Source organism: Salvelinus alpinus, chromosome 9 (assembly GCF_045679555.1).
Source record: "Salvelinus alpinus chromosome 9, SLU_Salpinus.1, whole genome shotgun sequence".
In the NCBI taxonomy this organism is placed as follows: domain Eukaryota; kingdom Metazoa; phylum Chordata; class Actinopteri; order Salmoniformes; family Salmonidae; genus Salvelinus; species Salvelinus alpinus.
The window spans coordinates 24075364-24099204 of record NC_092094.1 but is presented as its reverse complement, the minus strand read 5'-3'; the positions used below and the strand labels follow the sequence as shown (position 1 = coordinate 24099204).

The 23841-nt window shown below is 43.0% G+C and overlaps 1 protein-coding gene and 1 pseudogene across 2 annotated transcripts; one reads left to right on the top strand and one right to left on the bottom strand.

Annotated features, from left to right (window-relative positions):
- LOC139530934 (DNA polymerase subunit gamma-1-like) overlaps positions 1–1106 on the top strand; it is a 28831-nt pseudogene extending 27725 nt beyond the window's left edge.
- fanci (FA complementation group I) lies at positions 642–21428 on the bottom strand. Of its 2 annotated transcripts, none has more exons than XM_071416476.1 (38): positions 21047–21428; positions 20778–20882; positions 20405–20477; positions 20143–20273; positions 19793–19946; positions 19634–19691; positions 17359–17400; positions 17114–17237; positions 16938–17023; positions 16663–16795; positions 16349–16426; positions 15941–16077; positions 15573–15756; positions 15067–15154; positions 14747–14877; positions 14560–14630; positions 14199–14313; positions 13913–14035; positions 13301–13369; positions 13126–13227; positions 12746–12940; positions 11438–11556; positions 10985–11140; positions 10670–10849; positions 10354–10520; positions 9752–9837; positions 6073–6189; positions 5928–5979; positions 5177–5304; positions 4838–4903; positions 3368–3464; positions 2997–3181; positions 2865–2921; positions 2700–2759; positions 2374–2451; positions 2179–2274; positions 1855–1956; positions 642–1525 (listed from the first exon to the last, which is right to left on the bottom strand). In XM_071416476.1, exons 2-38 carry the CDS (start codon positions 20871–20873, stop codon positions 1463–1465), a joined length of 3999 nt encoding a protein of 1332 aa, XP_071272577.1. In that variant the 5' UTR covers positions 20874–20882; positions 21047–21428; the 3' UTR covers positions 642–1462. The 2 variants fall into 2 exon arrangements, with proteins under 2 accessions (XP_071272577.1, XP_071272575.1); XM_071416474.1 differs by having other exon boundaries at positions 21150–21428.
- Positions 21429–23841: the final 2413 nt, after the last annotated feature.

The following is a 23841-nucleotide window of genomic DNA, read 5'->3' as shown; positions in this document are numbered from 1 at the left end:
ACATAAACTCAACATGGAACAATTTCAACTATTTTACTGAGTTAGTTCATATAAGGATTGACATCGGTCAATTGAAATAAATGAATTAGGCCCTAATCTATGGACTTCGCATGACTGGGAAGGGGCACAGCCCCACCCACTGGGGAGCCAGGCCCAGCCAATCAGAATGAGTTTTTCCTCACAAAAGTGCTTTATTACAGAAATACTCAGTTTCATCAGCTGTCCGGGTGGATGGTCTCAGACGATCCCTAAGGTGAAGAAGCTGGATGTGGGGGTCCCCGATTGGCGTGGTTACATGTGATCGGCGAATTCTTTAAAATTACATAGGAGGCACCTTGTGATAAAGAAATTAACGTTAAATTCTCTGGCAACAGCTCTCTGGTGGACATTCCTGCAGGCTACATGGCAATTGCACGCTCCCTGTAAACTTGAGACATCTGTGGCATTGTTGTGACAAAACTGCACATTTTAGAGTGGCCTGTTATTGTCCCCAGCATATAGTGCACCTTTGTAATGATCATGCTGTTTAATCAGCTTCTTGATATGCCACACCTGTAAGGAGGATGGATTATCTTGGCAAAAGAGAAATGCTCACCAACAGATGTAAACAAATTTATGCACAAAATCTGAGAGAAATAAGCTTTGTGCACATGGAACATTTATTTCAGTTCATGAAACATGGGACCTACATGTTGCGTTTCTTTTAATTCAGTATATAAAGTTGTTTGTTGCTTTTACAAACCATGTTACCTCAAACTGTATACAGCAGCTTTGGCTGTTCAAAACACTAGAAAAAAAACACTGATACCAGATGGAAGTAGTGTTGACTGGCAGTGAACACACAAATGGGCAACAAAAAAAGATTGTAAAGTAACAAACATGTTTTACATAGTGGCATTTTTACTGTAAATTAATAAATACAGCAGAAATGCTCTTGCATGCTCTCAATCTGCTTTTAACAAATGATCATAATGCAAAACATCGTTTTTTATCTCTCTGTACAGTATGTATACCTAGAATAACAACACATTGACTCTTCACAGGTGAGGCCCTGGACATATACCAAATCAGACATCCCCAAAGGCTCTCTGGGAAAAGGGAAATAACAGGGTGAACCGAGCAGTCCTCTATGATGTAGCTAGTGCAGCCAGAGGCTTCATGGGATAGATACACAGGTCCTCCAGAGCTGCCCCAACCCAGGCACTGAGTCATCAAACCAATGACGCCAATAGGAACTACTGGTTCTATGCAGGTTCATGATGAGGCACTAAATAGAAGTGCCAATAAGAAACACAAATGTTTGTTTTCTGTTGCAAAACATTTTGCTACGGTGTGGCCTAATGAGCACAACCCAACTCAGCAGATCATCAGAATGCATCCGGATGAATGGGGGCAACTCCAGACTGGTTAAGAGAGGAGTGTACTGAGAGGTTTAGAAGGGCCAGGGTATTATTGATTTCCATTACTGCTTCTTCCTCTTCTTCTTGGGCTCCTGGCTCTGCTCTGGCTCCTGGGAGGCTATGGTCTAAAGGGAGAGGAGAGACAAACCAGAACTTACACATGTATCCTCCTCAAAACGCACTTGGATATGTGGTGTCAGACACTGACGAAATGAATGACTTCAGCTCAGACTATTGGGTCTGGGAAAGACACAAAAACGATCCATGGAGTTCAAACTTTTGAATGTGGGCGATAGCAGTAGATGTGAGGAATGCGGGAGTATGGACAGGACTAATTAAGCATTAGTGAATTTGGTGTGACAAGTCATGATGGAGCTGAGTGAATAGGAGACAATCAAAGTTTTAGACCGCCGTCATCTATACAGTATGTGTCAGTGGTATGGTTGATGCTCACTTGCTGACTGTTGTCGTGCTCCTGCAGCGCTGCCTCCAGAGTGGCTGCGTTGATGCGGAAATCTCTGGACGTGCTCAGTTTCATGTACTGCATCAGGTTCACCTACACAACAATAACACCCAGACACCCGTTTCTCACTGTAGTTACAATAATGCAGTGCTTTGGTTAGTTCTGGAGATTGGTCTGTTACTGAGAAGTGCCCATACGCCTCTATATCTTCTATTGTGTCCTCCATTCCAGATCTGGATTTGTCTGGTTACAAGCAGCTATACTCATCAATTCAATGTGAGACAATCTCCAATCCCAAACCACTCCCTTACATACCTTTGATTTCTTGGAGAGGGTGATGAGGTATTTCTCGTACTGTTCTATACTGTAGATCAGGTTGGGAATGGCCTTGGTCTCACGTAGGAGTTTGGCCTTGAGAATGGGAGAACAGCACACATAGCTTTAGTTAGACAAAGGCTCCGAAGATCAGTTGAAGTGGTTGTAAATAAAAGGTCTAACATAAATTCTTACTGATGCTGTAGCTGTGGCCTCCCCCTCCTTTTTCTTCTTATTTTTATCATCTGCACTTCCACCGGCCAGCTCACCACTCTGCAGGAAAACACACATCTCAAAGGTCATAACAACAAAGGCCTCCTAGCTAGAGGACAGTGTCAACAAGAAAGGTTTTATTAGCATTTGCACTGGGTGAAAGTCTATCCCTTGCTGAAAAAAACAGGTGCAGACACTTAGTAAATCTGGCCCATACTGTCAAATGTCGAGGACAGAAGCAAACGATGCCACCTGCTGGCAGACAATGGCTGATGGGGAGGCTAGATTACATCAACAGGAGGCTATACCTGCACGTAGGTGATGAAGGAGTAGCACTGTGGAGTCAGGTGAGAGCCGGACAGCTTGACCTGGAAATACAGGGGTATTAGGGATTTTAGTGGACACACGCACACCTGGGGCTCATATGACAGGTAAAACAGTAAATGTACATTGGGACAATGCTGCAGACTCACCAGCTTCTCCACGCGTGCTGGGAGCAGGCCCTGTTGGCCTGAGCACAGTTGGATATACTGCAAAGGAAAAGATAAGTGGGTAATTAATTTTAGAGGGAAAATAGTAGGTAGGTATAGTGAAGTCAGACTTACATATTTGACCAGATTGGTGAGGATGGTGTATGTACGGCTCAGCTCTCCCAGCAGTGTGTTGGTGCAGACTCCAGATGGCAGGGCGGTCTGGACCAGCTCGTTCAGGGCCGTCAGGAGAGTCCCCAGCTGCAGCGTCAGCGCCTTCTCCACTGGGTTCTGCTGGCCTGCAGCCTGGGTGGCATCACCTGGAAACACACACATGAAGATGAAGGACAAAGATGGTGCATGTGTGTGTGTGTGCAGACAGAACAGGGATGGACAGAAAGACAGACTAGGGCAACTACCACATTCACACACAGGTTACACATATCCTCTCCCCTGCTACTCATCCTTCCCAGTTGAGGACTAGTCATGCTGTGTGTGTACCGTACCAGAGCTGAGCCTGTCAGGGACCAACTGGCCTTTCTTCTTGGTGATCAGCCAGTCCACCTCATCCAATACTTTCCCCACCTGAGACAGCACCAGGAGCTGAAAGAAGAGAAATAGGACATTAAAGGTTAAGTAAGAATTTTGTCCATTAATGTACCGAAATGTCTATTATACAGTGGATTCGGAAAGTATTCAGATCCCTTCACCTTTTCCACATTGTTACGTTACAGCTTAAAATGGCTCAAATACAATTTTCTTCATCAATCTACACACAATACCCCATAATGACAAAGCAAATACTTTTTTTATATTTTTGTTATAGATTTCAGAAAATGTATTAATAAAAAACAGATACCTTATTTACATAAGTATTCAGACCCTTTGCTTTGAGACTCGAAATTGAGCTCAGATGCATCCTGTTTCCATTGATCATCCTTGAGAGATGTTTCTACAACTTGATTGGAGTTCACCTTTGTTAAAGTCAACTGATTGGACATGATTTGGAAAGGCACACACTTGTCTTTATAAGGTCCCACAGTTGTCAGAGCAAAAAGCAAACATGAGGTCAAAGGAATTGTCCGTAGAGCTCCGAGACAGGATTGTGCTGAGGCACAGATCTGGGGAAGGGTATCAAAAAATGTCTGCAGCATTGAAGGTCCCCAAGAAAACAGTGACCTCCATCATTCTTAAATGGAAGAAGTTTGAAACCACCAAGACTCTATCTAGCGCTGGCTGCCCGGCCAAACTGAGAAATTGGGGGAGAAGGGCCTTGGTCAGGGGGGTGACCAAGAACCCAAAGTTGCTTCAACAAAGTACTGAGGAAAGGGTCTGAATACTTACGTAAATGTGATATTGCCGTTTATGTTTAATACATTTGCACAAATTTCTAAAAACCTGTTTTTTGCGTTGTCGTTATGGGGTATTGTGGGTAGATTGATGTGGGAAAAAACGATTTAATCAATTTTAGAATAAGGCTGTAACGTAACAAAATGTGGAAAAAGTCAAGTGGTCTGAATACTTTCTGAATGCACTGTATATAAATAGTTACAGATTAGTGAAGGCCATCATGTAGTTATTTTGTTAAATACTTTCCCCTATTAACTGAAATCGAACTTTTTCAAATCCATTTTAGCTGTCGCGCTAGGTGTTTGGTCCGAACAGATTCACAAATCATGGGAATTTGTCACGCAATGCAGACCCTCCGAGGGCCCTGTTCCCTCCGTGGCTAAAGCCAGTGTAAGAAACGTGCCAAGGTAAGTCTTGTAGATCTTGAAGGATGGGATAGGTATAATCTGTCTAAAATCCTGCCGAGTATTCCAAAAGCTAAATGGACAATGGACATAACTGTGGAGTTAACACAAAGAATTTACTTTTAGATCTACACGTGCCTAGGGGTAAGAGTCAATTAGGCAGGAAGGGTGAGACACAATAACACTTTGCATTTAAAAGGCAGGTAGGTAAGCGCCACTCACTGTTGTCGGCGCAGCGGTCTTCATGTTGACGATGGCAAAGTGAGACTGCTTCTCCACTTCCAAATCCTGTTATTGTATAATTAAACCACAACAGTATGGCTACAGTAAAACAGGGTTGGGGTCAATTCCACTTCAATTCAGGAAGAAATTGAATTTCAGTTTAATTCCTGAATTAACGGAATTGAAATTGACCCCGACCCTGTAGTAAGGCTAAAACAGCGTTGACATTTTTTCTCTGATCATAATGATTTATTGTTTTGGGTCAAATACTATGACCATCTGAAGGCTGTTGTCAGTGAGATTGCCTGGTGATACAGTGCGGTCTGTAGCAGTCGGTACCTGGTCGATGTCTCCCAGCTGACTGTGTATGTCTTGACAAAGCTCCCACAACAGACTGACGGGACTCTTGTAGAGCACGTGCAGACTGAAGAGCAGGGAGAGCAGGCCTTTACTGAACGCTACGTCCTCTGAAGGGAGGGAGGAAAAGAAAGCCGGAGAGAGGGAGTGAGTGAGCGAGCGAAAGATTGAGGGAGGGAGTAAGAGAAAAAAGAGGGAGGGAGTGAATGAGGAAAAGAAAGGAAAAAGAGACATAACCACTACCCGTTCTATTAAATGCAGAACTCCTAGCAGCATTAATGCCAAACTGATTCTTAGGAACAAAAGCTCTTGTGTATGTTGTGACAGAATTCAAATTGTGTCAGTTCAGACCTGTTCAATCTGCAGTGTTTTAAAATCAATTAATTGAATTTTTATCAAAATTGCAATATTGATGTGCAATATCTCATGCCATGAGAGTAACATTCTAACTTAATAAGGGTCCCCTAGGAAACTCTGACCAACACTTTCGTTCCTACAACGTCTACTGTACCTGGCCTTTTCATTAGTTGTAATGCCAAACAACACCAACCATAGAATCGGAATACATATTTTATTTCTATGGTTCCAACAATTCACCAAAGGGTTTTAAATCTAAATCACAATAGTTGGTAAAAATAAATAAAAGCAATTTGATTATTTGCCCATATCATGCAGCCTTGGGCCTAGGGTTCAAAACGGCAACACTTTACCTTGACTGTTGCCATTTACTCACCAAAGCTGGTCTCCTTGCAGATTTTCACTGTCCAGGTGATCATTTGAACAAACTGGGAGAGAGAGAGGGGAGAGTGAGCAGGAGGCCTAGCCCACTCATCCGAGTCCTCACTGGCTCTATGAAGTGCACTTGGGAGGGTGCCTACCTGCTGGGAGGAGGGTTCTAGCTGGCGTGAGAGCACACTCAGGATGTTTACCAGGAGCTGAGCCTCCTTGCTGTTGAAGTCCTCCTCCCCTCCACTCAGCTGGGTAAACAGTGACCTCTGTGGATGTACAGGGCAACAGTGTTAATTTTGGCACTTTTCTTTTAGATTTAGCCTCGTCTTAATCATTTTTGTAAATACCTTTTCATTTTAGTCACATCACATTTTGTATTGCCTCTGTATTGTCTCTGTATTGTAATCACTGACTTCCATGTGCACAAACATACAGTACCAGTCAAAAGTTTGGACACCTACTCATTCAAGGTTTTTTCTTTATTTGTACTATTTTCTACATTGTAGAATAATAGTGAAGACATCAAAACTATGAAATAACACATGAAATCATGTAGTAACCAAAAAAAGTGTTAAATCAAGATATATTTTATATTTAACATTCTTAAAAGTAGCCACTCTTTGCCTTGATGACAGCTTTGAACAATCTTGGCATTCTCTCAATCAGCTTCACCTGGAATGCTTTTCCAAAAGTCTTGAAGGAGATCCTACATATGCTGAGCACTTGTTGGCTGCTTTTCCTTCACTGCGGTCCAACCCATCCCAAACCATCTCAATTGGGTTGAGGTTGGTTGATTGTGGAGGCCAGCTCATCTGATGCAACACTCCATCACTCTCCTTCTTGGTCAAATTGACCTTACACAGCGTGGTGTTGGTTCATTGTCCTGTTGAAAAACAAATGATAGTGCAAACCAGATTGGATGGCGTATCGCTGCAGAATGCTATGGCAGCCATGCTGGTTAAGTGTGCCTTGAAATCTAAATAAATCAGTGTCACCAGCCAAACACCCCATCACACTACCTTCTCTAAGCTTCATTGTGGGAACCACATGCGGAGATCATCCGTTCACCTACTCTGCGTTTCACAAAGACACGGGGGTTGTAACCAAAAATCTCAAATTTGGACTCATCAGAACAAAGGACAGATTTCCACCGGTCTAATGTCCATTGCTCGTGTTTCTTGGCCCAAGGAAGTCTCTTCTTCTTATTGGTGTCCTTTAGTAGTGGTTTCTTTGCAGCAGTTCGACCATGAAGGCCTGAATTATACAGTGTCCTCTGAATAGTTAATGTTGAGATTACTTGAACTCTGTGAAGCATTTATTTGGGCTGCAATTTCTGAGGCTGGTAACTCTAATGGTGGTCCTCATGGCGATCCTCATGAGAGTCAGTTTCATCATAGTGCTTGATGGTTTTTGTGACTGCACTTGAAGAAACTTTGACTAACCTTCTTGTCTTAAAGTAATGGACTGTCGTTTATCTTTTCTTATTTGAGCTGTTCTTGCCATAATATGGACTTGGCCTTTTACCAAATAGGGCTATCTTCTGTATACCACCCCTACCTTGTCACAACACAACTGATTGGCTCCACAAATTAACAAGGCACACCTGTTAATTTAAACGCATTCCAGGTGACTACCTCATGAAGCTGGTTGACAGAATGCCAAGAGTTTGCAAAGCTGTCATCAAGGCAAAAGGTGGCTAATTTGTAGCTACTTTTTTGGTTACTACATTATTCCATATGTGTAATTTCATAGTTTTGATGTATTCACTATTATCCTACAATGTAGAAAATAGTACAAGTAAAGAAAAACCCTGGAATGAATAAGTGTGTCCAAACCTTTGACTGGTACTGTACATACCTTTGTCCTACCAACATATTTGTATGCATTACATCATATTCTCTTCCCAACATCAGAAATATTACAAAAATATATAGGAACATATAATAGTTATCTGGCCATGTAAATGTCTAATTCAGCCTACATAGATATTGCACATTACATACAAAACAAACCGTCACACACAAATGCAGAGACAGAAGCAAAATCACCAGATGGTGCCGCAAAGTATTGTCAAAGTAGTATGAGTTGCACCTCCGTCAGTCGGTCGTGTCATTGCCATTGTAATCAATGTTCCACAGACACATTGATGTCCAGAAGTAGAATGGGAGCTAATGACTGTTTCGCCCAGTAATGTAGTCGAGTCACTAAACCGAGTACGAAACGAGTCCCAAATCCCCTGTGCTCAAGTCAGAGTCCAAGTCCGAGTTCTTTCTGTGCCACGTTCTCGAACTTTGCAGATAGAAATTCCATGAATAGAGCAAACTTTATTCCTTATTCAACATGTCTGAGGCATGTTTGTTCTACATAGCATACTTCCATCTGAACGTTCCAAAACGTTGGATCCTGCTGAATGCACCCTAGGTTGTTAGCTATAGCTAGCTAATGGAGTAACATGACTGAACAAGGTGTAGCCTAACAAATGGCCAACGGTCTGGGTAAAAGAGGGAGACTTGGCTACATAACCTGGCTATGGAATGCAGTGGGGAAAGTGGGAGGGTTGAGTGAGACTACAAATGCAAAGACAGCCTACTTTTCTAAACTCAAGGGAGAGAAAAACATAGCTAGACTGTTGTTTACTATTAAACTCAATACTGCTATTGTTTTTAATTTCATAAAGCAGCTTGTTTCTTAACCAGGCAAAGGGTAGTGGCTGGTGGTGACTGGTTAGCTACGGGGAAGCAAGACAGTCGCCCGCGCGATATGTATAATCAGATCTGGAGCGAAGCCTGTCTGCCCACACTCATTGCTTGCTCTCACCAGCTGATGTTGGCTGTGTGTGCGCATCCTTCCCATTGCTGAACAGAACTTCGCTGATCCTGGAATTCCTGACAGGCCGCCCCCAGGTGGTAAGGGAAGGTAACAAGACATCCGCCACGCTGATCCTCAACACGGGGGACCCTCAGGGGTGTGTGCTCAGTCCCCTCCTGTTCTCCCTGTTCACTCAGGACTGTGTGGCCAAGCACGACTCCAACACCATCATTAAGTTTGCTGATGACAATAGTGGTAGGCCTGATCACTGACAACGACGAGACAGCCTATAGGGAGGAGGTCAGAGACCTGTCAGGAATTCTTCTGAGACCTGTGGTGCAAGGACAACAACCTCTCCCTCAACATGATCTAGACAAAGGAGATGATTGTGGACTACATGAAAAGGAGGACCGAGCACGCCCCCATTCACAGAGAGCTTCAAGTTCCTTGGCGTCCACATCACCAACAAACTAACATGGTCCAAGCACACCAAGACAGTCGTGAAGAGGGCACGACAAAACCTATTCCCCCTCAGGAGACTGAAAAGATTTGGCATGGGTCCTAAAAGGTTCTACAGCTGCACCATCGAGAGCATCCTGACGAGTTACATCACTGCCTGGAATGGCAATAGCTCGGCCTCCGACCGCAAGGCACTACAGAGGGTAGTTAGTTTGGTCCAGTACATCACTGGGGCCAAGCTTCCTGCCATCCAGGACCTCTATACCAGGCGGTGTCAGAGGAAGGCCCTAAAAATTGTCAAAGACTCCAGCCACCCTAGTCATAGACTGTTCTCTCCGCTACCCCACGGCAAGCAGTATCGAAGCACCAAGTCTAGTTCCAAGAGATTCCTAAACAGCTTCTACCCCCAAGCCATAAGACTCCTGAACATCTAATCAAATGGCTACCCAGACTATTTGCATTGCCCCCCCCAAATAACATTTTATTTGATTTTGATTTGAACAGAATGATCTAGAATCTATCCAAGGTCACATCCTGTATACTTTAACACTTCAGTCACACCTGGAACTGGCGAATGTAGAAAGCAGTCTTCTCCGTGACACTGGCATTCCCTGGCCCGTGATCACTCCCTTCCTCCACAGAGACATCTGAAAGGAAACCACCACATTATATGTTTTTACAAACGGTTACGGACAAGACATCTGTTATTCACAAAATCATATCTACAGGAACCGACTTTAACGAGGAACCCATTCACAAGAACTTATTTAATTAATTCAATTGACGAGTGTGAATGAACAGTTCTGTTTGGTAGTTGAAAGTGTGTGGAGTCAAGACTTGGGCCTTAAGCAAACTCCCTGTTCTGAAAGCATTGTGAATGAGAGCTGTCTGCGGATTTTAGTATTGTGGTCTCAAAGTTGCTTCATTGTGTCTGTTCTGAATGTATGATCATGTGTTTTTAAACTGGAGACATCTTGGCCAGCTCTCCCTTATAAAATATATTCTGTATCTCAATGGGATATCCACTGTGGTTTTGCATTGATATCAATAGATTATTTGAAAGATACTTTAAAGTTTCAACTATCTCATTTCAGGATTTGCGCTTTACAGAAGACCCCTTGGTGTGACGCATTGAGAATGAGAGCAGTTTGTGTGTGTCGCACCGATGGCAGAAAGGAGCTGGGCCACCCTGGCTGGGTAGCGCTGCTGCCCGGTGCTGAAGATCCTCAGCAAGCCCTCCAGACACAGCAGGGACACACTGCAACGCTTCTCCTTCTTCCCAGCATCCTCCACTGCACACGGGATGTTGGTGTACCGCCACATCAAGACACTGGGGGAGGAGGGGGATAAACCAGTTGAGGTCACAGAGAATATGACCAGTTGAGGTCATAGAGAATCTAACCAAGCGATGTCATAGAGAATCTTACTAGGTGGTGTCACAGAGAATATAACCTGCTGATCTCTTAGATAAAATCGGACCTAGTGATGTCACAGAGGTGGTGGAAGGTCTTGTCTGTGTTCTGTCCGTCGGGGCCGTCAGTGTGTCCAGTTTCCTCCAACTGTGTAATCTTTTGCAGAGCCACGCTCACAGCGTAACGCAGGAAGTCCCCACTAGAGCGCAGCACCAACAGAGCCTCCTCTCTGCTCTGAGCGCTGTCTCTGGAAGAACACACACACTTTCAGGTGCAAGACAGGTCACAAAACACACAGGTACTGTATGACTTTGAACTAAAATGTGGCACTTGTATATGCAGCCTTGACAGGAAATACATTCCCCCAAACACACACTCACACCTGAAGAGTGCAGTGAGCAGTGTTGACACAAAGCCCATAGACAGCAGGCTTCGAGGGCTCTTGCTGCTCTTGCCCTTTCCAGACTTCTCCTTCAGGATCTCAGACAGCTTGTTATAGCGACTAACCAGCTCCAGGAGTTCCTCGAAAAGACTCTTACTGCAACACACAGTGTCATAGTAAAAGACAAATTCACTCACCGTCTCACAATGTAGCATATTATCCATCCCAGTCCTACACATCCTCAAGAGTTTTGTTGCTTGTCACATTGAAATAAATAAAAATCCTATTCAGCACGTTTCCCACTCTTTTACTTCACCGGGACAGAGCATCCTGAAAAAACTATCCTAATTTCTAAACATTGATTTAAGCATCTGAGCACACAAGTTCATTATTCAAAACACTGATACAGTAGCTTCTCCCACAGATCCAGTGAACCAGTCTTCTTCAGGTTACCTGTAGTTGGCCTTGGTGAAGTTGTATTCGATGAGCACCTCGTACACTCCCATCACCAGCACGGCGTAGATGCTGTTCTTCACCCCCACACTGGACAGGGAGAACTCAGCCGACTTATCCTAGAGGGGGGGTTGCACAGATATTACATCACTTCAGTCACAGTGTACTGTTGATGTAATCTCTGCCACTTGACAAGCCGTCTTTGTAAATACAAATGTTTCTTAATTGACTTACCTGTATGGATAATGGTTAAATAAGGAAGCATTATACATCATCCCTCGTGTACACGTACAATTCAAAACACTATGTGCAAGTTTCAAGTTGATAGAGCAAAGAGAAGTTAAGTTATTCCGGTTTAATTGAGGACACAAATATGTTTTTTTATAAAGATGCCTTATGGGTCCTTGAGGAAAATGTGGTCCTTATGACGAGAACCAACGCTATACCAAGTTTTGTGGTTGTACGTCAAACGGGGCGAAAAGGCTGAGCCTTAAACTTAAACCAATTGGTGACGTTTTTGGTGTCTGAGAGTAGCGGTGTTGATATAGCCAAAGTATACTTTTTAACCAATCGGGCATTGAGACATTGCGACAAGCGCGAAAGAAAGAATTCCATCAGAAATAATAGGTTTGCTTGCTTGCAGCGTCGCTGCCAGCACCCCTAATAAAATACAATACAATACAATACTCAATACTGCTGTTCATTCTACCAATCAAAAGCATTCCGCTTCTCTCCCCCTGTAAGATTTTCTTAAGAGTTGACCTTAACCACAGATTACACTACCACTAACCGCAACCTTAAATATTACTAAAGTACTCCTTATGATAAACTAAACTAACCATAACTACATATTTTAAATTTTTTATTTGAGAGGTTGAAAAAAGGCCCCAGAACGGCAGGTAGAATCCCAAAAAAGTACATACTGCGACGCGCGTGGACCAAACAGGACCTGTAATATAATATGCAGATCTCAGGGCTCTACTCGCATACACGCCTAAATATTTTGCTGTGCGACCTGGAAATTAAATTTAGGAGCATCAGTGAGCCTAGAAAAAGTCAGAATTCTAGCTTTATTACCGCAAATATTTTTCATTGTGCTCCTACATTTCTTTGTGTACGCCTACATTTCTCAACTGAGGTGCACACATGGTCCTTGTATATTAGGTCAGCGTAGAGCCATGGATCTGCTCCTACCTGTATATACAGGTAACTGCCAAATAATGGAAACACTTGAGTAAATGAGGGATACAAAGTATATTTAAGTTGCTTCATAGACTGTTCTATGAAAGTCACTACTCTGATACGCACCAGCTCAAAGTCCTCCAATTCACACTTGATCATCCGGCGCGTGATGCTCTCCAGGATGCTCTGCAGCTCGTCCTGAAATCCCCCTTCCTCTTCATCATCATCATCATCGTCACTTCCGCCTGCGTTGGGCCGGGCTGAACGGCGCATGCCCTGGTACCAGAGCAGGCAGTGGACTGTGCAACTCAACAGATGGGCCTGAGAGGAACAGGAAGCATCAATGTCTTGATGTTCTTGTGGACGTACACCACACACATACAAGCATGCCAGACAAGGGAGAGAAAAGCAGTAGAGTGGACTGTGCTGCTCACTAGTTGGGCCACTTCTGCACACACGCACGCACACATGCACGAGCAAGTGACATAATAGGTAAAAGTTCATACCAGAGGCTCCTGGAGGAAGACTTGGTCTCCTTGAGCACCGATGCATAACTCCAGCTTCACTGGGGGCAGAAGGTCCTGCTCTGGCTCATAGTACCGCCTCACCTAGACAGAACACACGCGTCAAATCACAGTGCAATATACCACATGTAATTATACCTTAAGATATCACACACACCTGCGAGAGCAGGGTCTGCATGATGGAGCTTGCTAGTTGAGAGTTGCGGCGGAGGACATCATGGAAACCCTACAAATAAGGCACACATGACAACCTTGTGTTAGAAGATAATATGTATACTGAAAAATGTAAATGCAACAATTTCAAAGATTTTACTGAGTTACAGTTCATAGAAGGAAATCAGTCAATTAAAATAAATTCATTATGCCCCAATCTATGGATTTGACATGAATTGGCATGGGTGCAGCCACTGGGGAGCCAGGCCCAGCCAATCAGAATAAGTTTTTTCCCATAAAAGGGCTTTATTACAGACATAAATAATGTTTGTATATGGAGATTGCATGGCTGTCGATTTTATACACCTGTCAGCAACGGTGTGGCTGTAATAGCAGAATCCAATCATTTGAAGGGGTGTCCACATACTTTTGTATATATAGTGTATGTACTGTACATTCAGTCTTATAACACTTATCAGCCAAAGCTGACATTGTGTAGCCTCATCCCAAATATTTTTGTGCTGTTTTGTGAACACCTATGGTCACTGTCTTGTAATGGTCATTGGTACAAACAGATCTGGGACCAGGCTAGACGTTGTGGTGTGGGGGTTCCGACCTCGTAGAGCATGAGTCGTACATCGGCCTGCTGGCCCAGACATCGGCGCAGGCTGCTGAGGATCTCCAGGCAGAAGGCCTCGTTGGCAGCAGAGTTGTAGCGGGAGTGAACATCCACCTGGACCTGGGCACAGGACACGTCACAGATTAATGGACCAATAGAAATTCCCTCATAATGGCTTGAATACATTAATGAAAGTGCAGGGGTACACTCAGTGTGTACTCAGTCACTATGAGTGGTGGTACTGATATCAAGACACTAATATCAGACAGACCGAGACACACACCTGGCTGGAGGAGATGGCCTGGCTGGCTTGGCTGGAACCCATGCTACCCAGGACCCGGAAGTTCTTCAGCAGCAGCAGGAAGCCCGTCACCGCAGACTTCCTCCCATCCAACTGGCTGCAGGGGGTCACATGACAGGAAAGATTAATTGAGTATGAGCCCAGGGGCTGTATGAATCAAGTGTCTCAGAGTAGGATTGCTGATTTAGGATCAGTTTGGCCTTTTACATCACAATGAAAATGACAACATGGACTGGAGTGACCTGATCCTAGATTAATACTCCTACTCTGAGACACTTGATACATACGGCTCCATCTCTGATCAGAGCTATGTCTGGTTAGGACAGAGGGAGGGGGAACTTACCTGGAGAACATGGCCTTCCTCAGAACAAGAATCAGAGCATCCTTCATGGACATACTGACCTTCAGCAGAGGCTGGGAACACCAGAGAGAGAGATCACACAAGCAGCCCCTGCACTGGGCCTGGTGTGTGTGTGTGTGTGTGTGTGTGTGTGTGTGTGTGTGTGTGTGTGTGTGTGTGTGTGTGTTACCTGGACAGCCTTGAGTAGCCCTTGCACGGTGGCCAGTGGCAGGTAGGACAGGTGATCAAACGTCTCTGTCACCTTGGATGATGACTCCAGAAGGATCATGGGAGCCGAGACCACAATGTCCGAGAGGAGATCTGATGATGAAGATGAGAAAAAGAAATCAGACAACATCCAGAAACAATCCCTAGTCCCAACCATCTGGACACGTGGAGATCTGAGAGGATTGGACATGTGTATGCAAAAGGCCTAATGCCAAATAGCAACAAACAAAAAAATACACCTATCCCATTAGAGCGCAAGGAGAACAAGATACCTATAGTTACCTATGAAATGAGTGACAGGGGAGGCTGTTTTGGTGACCAATCGGTTCAGGACTTGCTCCAGAATCTCACCCCTGATTGGCTCATGCATCTGTTTAAATAAACCAAAGAAAGTGGTTGAAATATCAGATGAACAGGAGATATCTTACAGGAGAGCTGCTTTAATATTCAGTGTTCCAAAATACATTGCCTGTTACAGCACTCTAATATTATAGCCTGGTTAAAGCAGACTGAATTATGCGCTCACCATTGTTTCACTGAGCTAAATATTCAGTCTGGTTTAACCAGGTTAGTCCTAATAAAATCAGCTCTTTGAAAGGCAACTGGGGATCAGAATCATCCCAAATCAGATATAGTGCTTCAGATGAGAACTAACAGACTGATCATAATCAGTATAATGACATTAGCACATGGCTGTCACTTCAGATCCTGTTCCTTATATAATCTATTCATTAATCACCGTCAGTCTACATTAAATGATCCAGGGGAGGAGGCCATAGTCACCGTACCTTGAAGCCCTCCAAGAGGACCTGTCCCCCCAGCCGACAGGCCTGCTGTATGGGTGTTTTGGCTGTGGCGTTGGCCCCTTCGGTTGCAGTCTTCCCGAACGGCCCTGCCTTGGGGCCAAAGGCGTCCATGAGGATGAAGCCCAGTTGGACCAGCCCCTGGGTCACATGGTCCCAGCCAAACACACTGCAGGGATCAAAGGTCAGTGATGGTGTCCTTAGTTACCACACTAGCATCCCCCTGAGGTGATGCTGGAGTAAGGATCAGTTCTCCCTTTTAGATCATAATGAATAAGATTATATGGACAGGGAGGACCTGATGCTAGATCAGCACTCCTACTCCAAACTGCTTTCTGAATACGAGCCCTGACCTGTTCTTGACAGTGTCCAGGATCATCTGAGCAAGGCTGCAGCGCTGAGGCAGCAGGTCCTGCAGGAACTTGGAGCCCTGCTGCAGCTGCTCATCCTTGAAGCCCTTAGTGATCGCCCCCTTCAAGAAATCAAACAACTACACCACCAGGGAGGGAGGGGGTAAAGGGTAGAACAGGGAGGGTTATGAGAGAAGGGAGGGTCAGAGGCTCTTTCCCCAATGGTCTTTCCTCGATTCCTTGCGTAGTCTCCTCATTGGAGACGTAGTTTCAAGCTCCTTCCCCTCTAAATCTTCTCCTCCCATGCATTTTGAGAAGCAGGCAAAGAGAAGATGCGAGGAACACAGGAAAGACAAATTGAGAAAGATAATTTTCTTTCTTTTTGTGATTGCAGGTTGTCTGGGTTCCTACCTGCTCCTCGTAGCGTTGAATCCTGGCCACCGAGAGCAGCAGAGCAATGCTGAACGGACAGAGCTCCCCCTGGGACCCCTGCAGAGAACAGAGACCAAACACACAGTCAATACTGTCTAAGCACCACACTGAACATTACTCATCATACATACAGGTGACTGAATTCCTGAATAACAATTTTTAATTTATAGACAATTTAAAGCATCACTCCAAAAGCAGTATGAACAGCACACCAATAAAACACCCCTTCTTTATCATTACTGTCAATCTATTTAAGGGGTGGGTGAGAGAGTATGTGAGAGTATATCTGGGACCTTAACACTTTTCAGGAACTCCCTCCCCAGCTCCTGGTCAAGCCGCACTGCAAAAACTATGTGCAGGATGGCTGTGCCCTCCACATGCCTCAGCTGGTCCTGAGGAACGGACTGAACCTCCACGTCCATACTCCTGTGTGTGTGTGTGTGTGTGTGTGTGTGTGTGTGTGTGTGAGAGAGAAAGAGAGATCGTAGTCTTCTCATCAAGGAAGTTCACACACAGCTTGTCATTGAATTAGACATTGTGGATTATTGGTGTCATAATGCTCACTCACTCTCCATCTTTCTGTTCCTCTTTCTGGCGAAGATCCTGCTCTTTAAAGTAGCTGATGATTCCTTCCAGGACCTGTTTCTTACAGCCCTGGTAGACAACACAAACACAAGAGGTTGTTCATTCACCAAGCTATGTGGAAACATATAGGACATTGTACATACAAACAGACACACACACCTTAGCAGCCAGCAGCAGCAGCTGGTAGACCAAAGGTGGGATCTCCTGCAGGTCTAGTTTGAGGAACATCCTCAGGACCTTCTCGACCAGGAACTGCAGCTCTTCTGGGGCCAAGGGCACATCCCTGGAGAAGATTGTTTAAGGCGGGGAGTTGATGCACTCATTAACTTAGTGCCAATGCACTCATCGACTAACATCAAACATTTCTATTGAAACGAAGTGAAGCCCAATTCTTTCAGGTTTACCTGAACATAGTGGTCAAGTGGATCACACACTGTGGGTCCCATCTGTAAACACAGAACAAATACATCTAAGTTGCATTGACCACAAGCTGTGTGCCATATCAGTGAGCAATCATGGCTCCCTGAAGTACATGCAACTGTTTACATCAAATATCCTAATATGAAATATATCCCTCTTAACAGTGCTCTGATATGAGACTATTATAACAGCACCTTAAATACAAGCCATTATAAGACTGGTGTCAGGATCTGAATGAATTGTTTGTATGGTAACCCTTAGAAGAAGAGTGTCACACCCTTAGAAGAAGAGTGTCACAATGTCATGAGGGAGCTGACTCAATGTCATTTCCAGTGTAATCCAGGACCTTACCTGCTAGTGATAGGATTATTATTATTATTTTTTAAATCGAGTTTCATATCGGGATATTACTTTTGGCAATATATCGAAATATTATTTTTGCGCTAGTCAGCTGTACCGGCATAGCTTGCTCTCCATCTTTTTAAATAGTGAGAATTTGCTTCCAGCACTTTTAGTTCAATGACTGATCAAAACTTGTGTTCTCAAAGCTCCCTATTGTCCCTCTGCAACAGACGAGTGAGCAATATGTTTGAAACATTTAATTGCAATAAAATAGCAGTATTGAAACGCAATATATATATATAGACAGAATCATGAGAATCTAAATACACATTGTATCAGTACCTAAGTATCGTGATAATATCGTATCGGGAGTTCCCTGGCAATTCCTAGCCCTGGTCATTTCCATGAAAAAGGACCCATGAGCAGCAACATGTGAAATTCATAGGAGCATATCAAATGATAAGGTATATATCAGGGTTTACCAAACTCGGTCCCCCAAGGGGAGCACGTTTTATTTTTTTCCCTAGCACTACACAGCAGATTCAAATACTCAACCAATCAACAAGCTTTGATAATGTGAATCAGCTGTGTAGTGCTAGGGCAAAAACCAAAACGTGCTCCCCTTGGGGTCCCCAGGACAGAGTTTGGGATGTGCTGGCATATATACATTTTTCAACCATTTTCCATCCAAAAAAATAGGAATAAGCAAAGGTTTTGATTTCTGCTCAAACAGATGGAAAAGGGCTCTCAGAAAACATCTACCAGAAAAAAAGAAAGTCTTAAAAAGTATAAGAAATACATCAAAACACAACAATGTTGAAACAATGACCCCCGAAAACAAATATCAACACAAATTTAAATGATGGATAAATGTTTCTGGCTTCTGTAAGTTTAAGAAACTTTGCCTTAATTACGGTAACAAAAACCCACTTATCGAAAATATTTTATTTCCCTCATGAGAGAAGGTAAACCTATCAATTAGTTTGTTTTTACTGATATCAATTTCGTTTATGAATTATTAAGTGATTCAAATTCAAAATGTCATTACCAAAAATAAAATAGGTAACGGAATTTCTGCAATTGAATTGGCTAGAATGGGAAATCATAGTAGTCACAAACCACAGTTGGGTTCACCAGTTTGAACAACACAGTAGAGTACCGTAAAGAAAAGTAGAGTATAGTTCAGTACAGTAAAGTTCAGTATAGTACACTAGAGTTGAGTACACTATAATGTACTGTATTGTACCATACTCTGCTGTACTCTACTGAGCTGTACTTTGATGTCCAAACTTGTGAAGCATAGAGATCTATGATTGGATAAGATTTGGTCTGGTCTGGACCAACCAAATTCAGTCTTCTTTGGGGGCAAAGCTCATTAAAATAATAGCCTGTGTCTAGAATAATATCAGAATATGCAAAGGAGGATATTGCATATTTATACATTTGTGTACCTATTTAGGACACATCACCATGAAGAGAATGACATTCATATCCATAATTATGCATTTCTGTGTATTACAGATTAGAGACCCATGATAAAATTCCGTTAGAGCAAATCCACTTCACTTACTGTAGTTCAATAACCAACTCAAGGTGTCATGTGATAGCTGACACCGCATTCTTTCTGCAGACATTCTGAATCGGAGCAGATATTTAAGTGTTTTTGGAAAACGTGAACACAGAAAAAAACGGAGGGAGATTTTACCACAATTCTGATACCAAACTTTGCATCTGCAGTTCTTCCAGTAAATGAGTTTTTGTAAAAGTTTCTGTGAAATTGTTAAAAGTAGTCCTTGTGCATGGAGTTGTATAGTTTGTTAAACTTTTAAAATCAATGGATTTTATTTGGCACACATTTTAAGTGAAAAATCTGAGTCTATGCATAATTCCGATACCATGGAATCGCCCCCCTATTACCTGCTGGAGCAGAGGCTGTTGATGAGCTGCTTCTTGTACTCTTCCCCACTGAGCTCACCTGTAGATATATCAGGGTAGAAAATAAGGGTATAGAAGACGATTTAGACAATTCTGTATGGTAAGGTTTCTGCATTCATGGTTTTGAGTTTGGTTTGGTACCTTTGCCATAGGATAGAGCCTCAGTGGCAGCCAGGGCAGTGAGGACTGTGGGGAAGAGCTCCAGGGATTTGCCACTGCCCATCTTACCCAACTTAATGGCATCAACGAAAAGAGACGCCAGCTGTGCCAGGGAGGGGCCGGGCAGGTTGTGGGTCTAGGATGAGAACATACAGGGACAGGGTTATTGGAACAGATGAGTCTAATCATCAATACCAAACGACTTAAGTTTAAACATGAAAGAAATGGCAGAAACAACCCTCCTCCGGTTTGTGAATAAATAAATCTGCCTATGAAACTGCGTAGCCTAATTAATGGCTGTGCGCAAAACAACCTTTGAAATATCACTGTACCTCTAGCATGAGCAGTCCAATGATGTCTGATGCCACCTCTGTCTGGAGATCTCCAGACTCACACAGGGTGATGCAGTGCTGGTACAGGAGCAGCCTGCGACTCGCCCCCTCTGGGGCACTGGGCGGAGAGCCTGAGAGAACACACACACTTTGAGACACCATACTCCAACATTGCAGAAGCATCCAAAGGAAATAGCATGGGACAATGACAAAGGCCTGGGTCATAGTGTCAAGAAATGTTTTGTATATCACACATGGTTACCTTTGAATATGGATTTGACCATGGCTCCAATGTCCTTCCCCTTCAACGCACTGTTTGTTACCACAGTGGTCAGCTAGAGGGAAAACACCCAGAGATTATTCAAGAGTTGGGTAAATAGTTTAGCCTGGTTGCCACTCTGTTTCTGCTCTCTTATGGAAACCTCTTATGGAATTGACATGGCATGACAATGACAGTTGGCAAGATGGCACAAACAGATCTGGGGACTATGCAATACCTAGTTAGGTACAACATAGTAATACAATGTGTCAATTAATACATTATTGAGATGTAGTCAAATGAATAATGTGTATTACAAGATACATTATCATAATTGTGTTGTAGGGTGTTGGGAAAATTTGTGTTGACTGGTAACCTGGTCATCAGTCAGGGATGAGAGGTACTGCTGCAGCTCTGGGATGCGCTCTCCATCAGACAACGAAACTATCTTCTCCATTATGTCAGCTCTCATGTTGGACGTCTACAAGGTAAAAGAAGACATACACTTTCTGATATGATTTACAGTGTATTGCACAATGTTCAATAGGGTGTTAAATTATAACAACGTTGGCAAAGTTAGCTAGGTACACCACTGCCAGTTCACTACTAATCATTGGCTTTAAGATAACATTAACAATTAACTACCTCACGTTAGGCTCGCTAGCTATCGCGCTTCCAGTCGTGTGATAAAAGTTATTGAACGAACTTTCAGAAGAAATTACAATACCACCACTTTGGTTGAACATACCTTTGCAGGTCCTAATTGTATTTTATCGAGTAAAATGGTTTATTTTTGTATTTTTCGGACAATTTCACCAGTAGCTAGCATGCCAGCTCCTACTAACGTTTCGAATTAGCAGCGAAATGAAATTCCGTTGTCACTAGCTAGTTACCACATTCACAAAGTAAAAATGTATAAAAACAAAAAGGTCCTTTTTGTTTTTAATTTAAGGTTAGGCATAAGGTTATCAGTGTGGTTAGGGTTAAAGTTAAATTTTAAGAAGATACATTTTAGAAATAGTCGGGATTTAGCCATAATGATGACTTTGTGGCTGTAGTAACTAGTGACGACCGAAATTCCCGCCAGCAAACCTTTTCCTGTTGTCAATGTTTGCATGCCAGTGATTGGCTCTCTGTGTGTATGGAACGCCCACATGTGCTGCCTACAAATGTCTATTTCTTTACAATAAAAAAAAGAAAGAAAAGCAGACGAGTTAGCTTCCTAAATTTAGCAACTCGAATTTCCAACGATTAGCTAGATGAACTAATGAAATATGCATATTCCCACGTTGTGTACCAGGTGTTAGCTGGATAATTTATCTGACAGTGTCAAGGTAACGTTAACAGACAGACGAGATATGGAAAAACATTCACTTAAACTGTGGAATGTCTTGTTTGCTAGCAGGTAACATCAGTGCATTAGGCTACATCACGTTAGTACAGTTGGCTAACAACTTAGCTAGATACAATACTTAAAGTAACAGTAGCAAGCTGTGTGTTTTGACAGGTTGTCTAAATAGTTTGTCACATCATCATCAAAATAGTCTGTCAGACCCAATATTTCCATACTTGTGTGATTTCATAGTAGGCTTATTTTTTGTCACACCCAGCTATCTAACGTTGGATACTTTGAAATTACTTAACAAACGTTACTGTGGCTAGCTAGCAAGACGTTTATATTGAATAAACATGCACTTATGTGTGTGTTCTAATGTGCTGAGCAAGCTAAGATGTTAGGTAAAGGTTAGATGCCATTCATTTAATGTTCCATCTATACATCCAATCAGCTCACTGTTTTAAAATGTACATCTTATACTCATCCTCCCTCCTATTTCCATAGCAGACATGGTGGCCCATCGTCAAAAAGTTACCAGATGGGAGCCTTGTCCTGAAAGACAACAGCAACTACAAATGCACCATTGAGAGCATCCGGCTGCATCACCACCTGTAAAGGCAGCTGCACTGTCCCCTGGAAGATCACCAAGGACTTCAGCCATAGCCTGTTCTCGCCACTTCTGTCTGGCTGACTATAACATATATATATATATATATGGGGCGGCAGGGTAGCCTAGTGGTTAGAGCGTTAGATGGAATCGAAAGCCTGCAAGCTCAAATCCACGAGCTGACAGGTACAAACCTGCTGTTCTACCCCTGAACAGGCCGTTAAGAGACTATTTCTAGGCTGTCACTGTAGACAAGTATTTGTTCTTAACCGACTTGCCTAGTTAAATAAAGGTAAAATAAATAAAAAAATAACGGAGCATCCACCACCAGGCCATGAGACAGTGGAAAAGCCTGGCTATCCACCTGCAGAACCTGCTGTTCACCTGCACCTTAAGAGACTATTTCTACTGACTGTAGCAGTATTGCTTCCATTCCTCTCCTTGCCCCAACCTGGGCTTGAGTCAGGGACCCTCTGAACAGATCGACAACTTGTCACCCACAAAGCATCGTTGCCTATCACTCCACAAAAGCTGTGATCTCCACACCTGTGCCTGGCTGGGCCTGTCTTTGACCTCCACACCTATGCTCGGTTGTCCCTCAGTCATCCCCATCCTCTGCTCTACTCCAGTTGCTCTCCATTTTCAGTCAATTATATATCATTGTAATTATTTGTGTTCAATTGTTTGTCCCTCTGTGGTGATTATTTAACTGTATATACAGCATCCTTTTTCATTGATGTATTACTCAACAGTATGCCCCCCTTCCTCTTAATTCACTCTGTGCAAAAAAGCCCTTTGCTGAATTCTCTAATTACATTTTGATCAACTAATTTCCGTTTTTGAATGCTCCATTGTATAAACTATTTCATTGTCCTGTTTGTGTGCCTTGTGCACTGATTTCAAACAATTATTGTATATTTGTCATTCACATGTCTTCCTCCAATTCTGTGTCTACAATTGATGTAAAATCAAAACAACTTATCTAACATTAGGTTTTTAGATGTGAACTTGATATTAAATGTATAGATTAAGCCATTTCTCTCATTTGAGATAAACAAGTTTTAACTCCTGTGGTGTTTTTTGTATGTTTTTATTTACCCTTTATTTAGCAAGTCAGTTAAGAACAAATTCTTATTTAGAATGACGGCCAAACCCGGACGACGCTGGGCCACATTTAGGCAACCCTTCTATAAATTCGAATCCTAAAGAGGGTGAACGGTTTGACAAAAAGAGAACGGTTTTCATAATAAAAATGTATGGATGATGACAGATTTACGGGGTAAAAGGAACGAGGACTGTCGGAAGAAGCCCGATGCTATTCTACTCTCAGATTTTCACACTAAAGGAAAATAAAGCATAAAACAACAATTCAAGGTTAAATACATCAGCCGTGTCGGGATTCCATACATGTTGATCCTTCGTAGCAAATGCCCCTCAAATTCGCTAAACTTCTTAATTCCTGGTGGCATGACCTCGACTAATGTTATATCAAATTGA